The sequence below is a fragment of the Oncorhynchus masou genome, unplaced genomic scaffold (genome assembly GCF_036934945.1).
Source record: "Oncorhynchus masou masou isolate Uvic2021 unplaced genomic scaffold, UVic_Omas_1.1 unplaced_scaffold_1604, whole genome shotgun sequence".
Classification (NCBI taxonomy): domain Eukaryota; kingdom Metazoa; phylum Chordata; class Actinopteri; order Salmoniformes; family Salmonidae; genus Oncorhynchus; species Oncorhynchus masou.
In genome coordinates this window covers 65,001-72,500 of record NW_027006128.1, presented here as the reverse complement: position 1 = coordinate 72,500, position 7,500 = coordinate 65,001, and the positions used below count along the sequence as shown (strand labels likewise).

The window sequence follows — 7,500 nt, the reverse complement described above, 5'->3', positions numbered from 1 at the left end:
GGGCTATATAGGGGTATATAGGGACCATAGGGCTATATAGGGATATATAGGGACCATAGGGCTATATAGGGATATATAGGGACCATAGGGCTATATAGGGATATATAGGGACCATAGGGCTATATAGGGATATATAGGGACCATAGGGATATATAGGGACCATAGGGCTATATAGGGATATATAGGGACCATAGGGCTATATAGGGGTATATAGGGACCATAGGGCTATATAGGGATATATAGGGACCATAGGGCTATATAGGGATATATAGGGACCATAGGGCTATATAGGGATATATAGGGACCATAGGGATATATAGGTACCATAGGGATATATAGGGACCATAGGGCTATATAGGGATATATAGGGACCATAGGGCTATATAGGGATATATAGGGGCCATAGGGCTATATAGGGATATATAGGGACCATAGGGCTATATAGGGATATATAGGGACCATAGGGCTATATAGGGATATATAGGGACCATAGGGCTATATAGGGATATATAGGGACCATAGGGCTATATAGGGATATATAGGGACCATAGGGCTATATAGGGATATATAGGGACCATAGGGCTATATAGGGACCATAGGGCTATATAGGGATATATAGGGACCATAGGGCTATATAGGGACCATAGGGCTATATAGGGACCATAGGGCTATATAGGGACCATAGGGCTATATAGGGACCATAGGGCTATATAGGGACCATAGGGCTATATAGGGACCATAGGGCTATATAGGGACCATAGGGCTATATAGGGATATATAGGGACCATAGGGCTATATAGGGATATATAGGGACCATAGGGCTATATAGGGATATATAGGGACCATAGGGCTATATAGGGATATATAGGGACCATAGGGCTATATAGGGTTATATAGGGACCATAGGGCTATATAGGGACCATAGGGCTATATAGGGCTATATAGGGACCATAGGGCTATATAGGGATATATAGGGACCATAGGGCTATATAGGGATATATAGGGACCATAGGGCTATATAGGGTTATATAGGGACCATAGGGCTATATAGGGCTATATAGGGACCATAGGGCTATATAGGGCTATATAGGGACCATAGGGCTATATAGGGATATATAGGGACCATAGGGCTCTGGTAGTGCAGTATACAGGAAATTGGGTGCCATTTGGGATGTGACCAGTATTCACATTATTTTGTTGAGTTAAGAATGTTATTGTTGTGTTGAGTTAACAATGTTGTTGTTGTGTTGAGTTAACAATGTTGTTGTTGTGTTGAGTTAACAATGTTGTTGTTGTGTTGAGTTAACAATGTTGTTGTTGTGTTGAGTTAACAATGTTATTGTTGTGTTGAGTTAACAATGTTGTTGTTGTGTTGAGTTAACAATGTTGTTGTTGTGTTGAGTTAACAATGTTGTTGTTGTGTTGAGTTAACAATGTTGTTGTTCGTGTTGAGTTAACAATGTTGTCGTTCGTGTTGAGTTAACAATGTTGTTGTTCGTGTTGAGTTAACAATGTTGTTGTTGTGTTGAGTTAACAATGTTAAGTTTAACTTATTTCCATTTTACAACTATCACACCTCTTTCTCACTTTAGGATTTGCCAAGATGGCAAGCTAGTTTCCCAAAGTCCTGCCACTGGTAAGTTACCTTTAAGAGAATGATCTGGGCTAGTTTCCCAAAGTCCTGCCACTGGTAAGTTACCTTTAAGAGAATGATCTGGGCTAGTTTCCCAAAGTCCTGACAGTAGTTAGTTACTTTTAAGAGAATGATCTGGGCTAGTTTCCCAAAGTCCTGACAGTAGTTAGTTACTTTTAAGAGAATGATCTGGGCTAGTTTCCCAAAGTCCTGCCACTGGTAAGTTACCTTTAAGAGAATGATCTGGGCTAGTTTCCCAAAGTCCTGCTACTGGTAAGTTACCTTTAAGAGAATGATCTGGGCTAGTTTCCCAAAGTCCTGACAGTAGTTAGTTACTTTTAAGAGAATGATCTGGGCTAGTTTCCCAAAGTCCTGCCACTGGTAAGTTACTTTTAAGAGAATGATCTGGGCTAGTTTCCCAAAGTCCTGACAGTAGTTAGTTACTTTTAAGAGAATGATCTGGGCTAGTTTCCCAAAGTCCTGCCACTGGTAAGTTACCTTTAAGAGAATGATCTGGGCTAGTTTCCCAAAGTCCTGCCACTGGTAAGTTACCTTTAAGAGAATGATCTGGGCTAGTTTCCCAAAGTCCTGCTACTGGTAAGTTACCTTTAAGAGAATGATCTGGGCTAGTTTCCCAAAGTCCTGACAGTAGTTAGTTACTTTTAAGAGAATGATCTGGGCTAGTTTCCCAAAGTCCTGACACTGGTAAGTTACTTTTAAGAGAATGGTATTGAGCCCTGCTATAATATCAAAACATGGCAAGCTAGTTTCCCAAAGTCCTGACAGTGGTTAGTTACCTCTAGGATAATGATCTGGGCTAGATTCCACCAAAGTCCTGACAGTAGTTAGTTACCTTTAGGAGAATGATCTGGGCTAGATTCCCCAAAGTCCTGACAGTGGTAAGTTACCTTTAGGAGAATGATCTGGGCTAGATTCCACCAAAGTCCTGACAGTAGTTAGTTACCTCTAGGAGAATGATCTGGGCTAGATTCCCCAAAGTCCTGACAGTGGTTAGTTACCTCTAGGAGAATGATCTGGGCTAGATTCCCCAAAGTCCTGACAGTGGTTAGTTACCTCTAGGAGAATGATCTTGGCTCGTTCCCCAAAGTCCTGACAGTGGTTAGTTACCTTTAGGAGAATGATCTGGGCTAGATTCCCCAAAGTCCTGACAGTAGTTAGTTACCTCTAGGAGAATGATCTGGGCTAGATTCCACAAAGTCCTGACAGTAGTTAGTTACCTCTAGGAGAATGATCTGGGCTAGATTCCCCAAAGTCCTGACAGTGGTTAGTTACCTCTAGGAGAATGATCTGGGCTAGATTCCCCAAAGTCCTGACAGTGGTTAGTTACCTCTAGGAGAATGATCTTGGCTCGTTCCCCAAAGTCCTGACAGTGGTTAGTTACCTTTAGGAGAATGATCTGGGCTAGATTCCCCAAAGTCCTGACAGTGGTTAGTTACCTCTAGGAGAATGATCTGGGCTAGATTCCCCAAAGTCCTGACAATAGTTAGTTACCTCTAGGAGAATGATCTGGGCTAGATTCCCCAAAGTCCTGACAGTGGTTAGTTACCTCTAGGAGAATGATCTGGGCTAGATTCCCCAAAGTCCTGACAGTGGTTAGTTACCTCTAGGAGAATGATCTGGGCTAGATTCCCCAAAGTCCTGACAGTAGTTAGTTACCTCTAGGAGAATGATCTGGGCTAGATTTCCCAAAGTCCTGACAGTGGTTAGTTACCTCTAGGAGAATGATCTGGGCTAGATTCCCCAAAGTCCTGACAGTGGTTAGTTACCTCTAGGAGAATGATATTAATAATTCTATCGTCTCTGAAGAGCTCTCAACGACTTATACCTCCTACCTGTGCCATCTCTTGTTCCAGACCAACAGTGTCCGCTGGGTCAGATGTACCTGGACTGTACTGAGAGGCTGGAGGGGCTGAAGGCTGTAGATGGGATCAGCCTGGGTAGAGGACTGGGCTGTGAACACACCTGTGAATCCCACCTGCTCAACCTCACCTGTTCAGCTCATGAACCGTGCATACCTGGCTGTGTCTGTCCCCCTGGGTGAGTACTAGTACTTAAAACACCTCTTACTTCCTGTACCCACGAGGATTCACTGTGTATCTACGTTCCCTCTAGCAGTCAGACCCCATTCACTGTGTATCTACGTTCCCTCTACCAGTCAGACCCCATTCACTGTGTATCAGTGTCCCCTCTAGCAGTCAGACCCCATTCACTGTGTATCAGTGTCCCCTCTACCGGTCAGACCCCATTCACTGTGTATCTACGTTCCCTCTACCAGTCAGACCCCATTCACTGTGTATCAGTGTTCCCTCTACCGGTCAGACCCCATTCACTGTGTATCAGTGTCCCCTCTACCGGTCAGACCCCATTCACTGTGTATCAGTGTTCCCTCTACCGGTCAGACCCCATTCACTGTGTATCAGTGTTCCCTCTACCAGTCAGACCCCATTCACTGTGTATCAATGTTCCCTCTACCGGTCAGACCCCATTCACTGTGTATCAGTGTTCCCTCTACCGGTCAGACCCCATTCACTGTGTATCAATGTTCCCTCTAGCAGTCAGACCCCATTCACTGTGTATCAGTGTTCCCTCTACCGGTCAGACCCCATTCACTGTGTATCAATGTTCCCTCTAGCAGTCAGACCCCATTCACTGTGTATCAGTGTTCCCTCTACCAGTCAGACCCCATTCACTGTGTATCAGTGTTCCCTCTACCAGTCAGACCCCATTCACTGTGTATCAGTGTTCCCTCTACCGGTCAGACCCCATTCACTGTGTATCAGTGTTCCCTCTACCGGTCAGACCCCATTCACTGTGTATCAGTGTTCCCTCTACCAGTCAGACCCCATTCACTGTGTATCAGTGTTCCCTCTACCAGTCAGACCCCATTCACTGTGTATCAATGTTCCCTCTACCGGTCAGACCCCATTCACTGTGTATCAGTGTTCCCTCTAGCAGTCAGACCCCATTCACTGTGTATCAGTGTTCCCTCTACCAGTCAGACCCCATTCACTGTGTATCAGTGTTCCCTCTACCGGTCAGACCCCATTCACTGTGTATCAGTGTTCCCTCTACCGGTCAGACCCCATTCACTGTGTATCAGTGTTCCCTCTACCAGTCAGACCCCATTCACTGTGTATCAGTGTTCCCTCTACCAGTCAGACCCCATTCACTCTGTATCAGTGTTCCCTCTACCGGTCAGACCCCATTCACTGTGTATCAGTGTTCCCTCTACCAGTCAGACCCCATTCACTGTGTATCAGTGTTCCCTCTACCGGTCAGACCCCATTCACTGTGTATCAGTGTTCCCTCTACCGGTCAGACCCCATTCACTGTGTATCAGTGTTCCCTCTACCAGTCAGACCCCATTCACTGTGTATCAGTGTTCCCTCTACCGGTCAGACCCCATTCACTGTGTATCAGTGTTCCCTCTACCGGTCAGACCCCATTCACTGTGTATCAGTGTTCCCTCTACCGGTCAGACCCCATTCACTGTGTATCAACGTTCCCTCTACCAGTCAGACCCCATTCACTGTGTATCAACGTTCCCTCTAGCAGTCAGACCCCATTCACTGTGTATCAACGTTCCCTCTACCAGTCAGACCCCATTCACTGTGTATCAGTGTCCCCTCTACCAGTCAGACCCCATTCACTGTGTATCAGTGTTCCCTCTACCAGTCAGACCCCATTCACTGTGTATCAGTGTTCCCTCTACCAGTCAGACCCCATTCACTGTGTATCAGTGTTCCCTCTAGCAGTCTGACCCCATTCACTGTGTATCAGTGTTCCCTCTACCGGTCAGACCCCATTCACTGTGTATCAGTGTTCCCTCTACCAGTCAGACCCCATTCACTGTGTATCAGTGTTCCCTCTACCGGTCAGACCCCATTCACTGTGTATCAGTGTTCCCTCTACCAGTCAGACCCCATTCACTGTGTATCAGTGTTCCCTCTACCGGTCAGACCCCATTCACTGTGTATCAACGTTCCCTCTACCAGTCAGACCCCATTCACTGTGTATCAACGTTCCCTCTAGCAGTCAGACCCCATTCACTGTGTATCAACGTTCCCTCTACCAGTCAGACCCCATTCACTGTGTATCAGTGTTCCCTCTACCGGTCAGACCCCATTCACTGTGTATCAGTGTTCCCTCTAGCAGTCAGACCCCATTCACTGTGTATCAGTGTTCCCTCTACCAGTCAGACCCCATTCACTGTGTATCAGTGTTCCCTCTACCGGTCAGACGCCATTCACTGTGTATCAACGTTCCCTCTACCGGTCAGACCCCATTCACTGTGTATCAGTGTTCCCTCTAGCAGTCAGACCCCATTCACTGTGTATCAGTGTTCCCTCTACCAGTCAGACCCCATTCACTGTGTATCAGTGTTCCCTCTACCGGTCAGACCCCATTCACTGTGTATCAACGTTCCCTCTACCAGTCAGACCCCATTCACTGTGTATCAACGTTCCCTCTAGCAGTCAGACCCCATTCACTGTGTATCAACGTTCCCTCTACCAGTCAGACCCCATTCACTGTGTATCAGTGTTCCCTCTACCGGTCAGACCCCATTCACTGTGTATCAGTGTTCCCTCTACCGGTCAGACCCCATTCACTGTGTATCAGTGTTCCCTCTACCAGTCAGACCCCATTCACTGTGTATCAGTGTTCCCTCTACCGGTCAGACCCCATTCACTGTGTATCAGTGTTCCCTCTACCAGTCAGACCCCATTCACTGTGTATCAGTGTTCCCTCTACCAGTCAGACCCCATTCACTGTGTATCAGTGTTCCCTCTACCAGTCAGACCCCATTCACTGTGTATCAGTGTTCCCTCTAGCAGTCAGACCCCATTCACTGTGTATCAGTGTTCCCTCTACCGGTCAGACCCCATTCACTGTGTATCAGTGTTCCCTCTACCGGTCAGAACCCATTCACTGTGTATCAGTGTTCCCTCTAGCAGTCAGACCCCATTCACTGTGTATCAGTGTTCCCTCTACCAGTCAGACCCCATTCACTGTGTATCAGTGTTCCCTCTACCAGTCAGACCCCATTCACTGTGTATCAGTGTTCCCTCTACCAGTCAGACCCCATTCACTGTGTATCAGTGTTCCCTCTACCAGTCAGACCCCATTCACTGTGTATTTTCCTATGTCCCTCTTTGTGTCACTTGACCATATGACTGGACGGGGGTCCAGGTGCGATTAAACCAGGGTCTTACACAGGTAATATTACACTTAGATATGTCCCACATACTTCCAGCCATCCCTCAGTGTTTTTCTATTCATTATGGGAACAGACAGACCCCTGGGAAAATCCTGAAGTTGGTGATCCCTTTTCCCGAAGTGTTCTCATGTGTTAGATGGGAGAAAAGGAGATCGCTATCTAGCTTACTCATGACCTAGAAAACAAGCTATCCTGAACTTCAAACCACCAGTTGGTGGATTCAGTCTGCTACATGCTGTAGGGCAGCATGTCTGTGTGTAGTGGTTGCATAGCCTGTATCGTACACGGGGAACCGACGTGGAAGTGCAGATTACTTTTCAGAAGTAGCTGTTTGACGGAATGAGGGATTCTAAAGGTTTGACAGAATGAGGGATTCTAAAGGTTTGACAGAATAAGGGATTCTAGAGGTTTGACAGAATGAAGGATTCTAAAGGTTTGACAGACTGAGGGATTCTAAAGGTTTGACAGAATGAGGGATTCTGAAGGTTTGACAGAATGAGGGATTCTAGAGGTTTGACAGAATGAGGGATTCTAAAGGTTTGACAGACCGAGGGATTCTGAAGGTTTGACAGAATGAGGGATTCTAAAGGTTTGACATAATGAGGGATTCTAAAGGTTTGACGGAATG

At 46.2% G+C, this 7,500-nt stretch overlaps 1 protein-coding gene across 1 annotated transcript in view; it reads left to right on the top strand.

The window, feature by feature from the left end:
* Window positions 1–7,500, top strand: part of LOC135531497 (otogelin-like) — a gene marked incomplete at its 3' end in the record, with an annotated part of 126,313 nt that overhangs the window by 54,144 nt on the left and 64,669 nt on the right. The window contains 2 exon segments of the mRNA XM_064959526.1: window positions 1,593–1,636; window positions 3,508–3,691. Coding sequence (XP_064815598.1) covers window positions 1,593–1,636; window positions 3,508–3,691 — 228 coding nt within the window.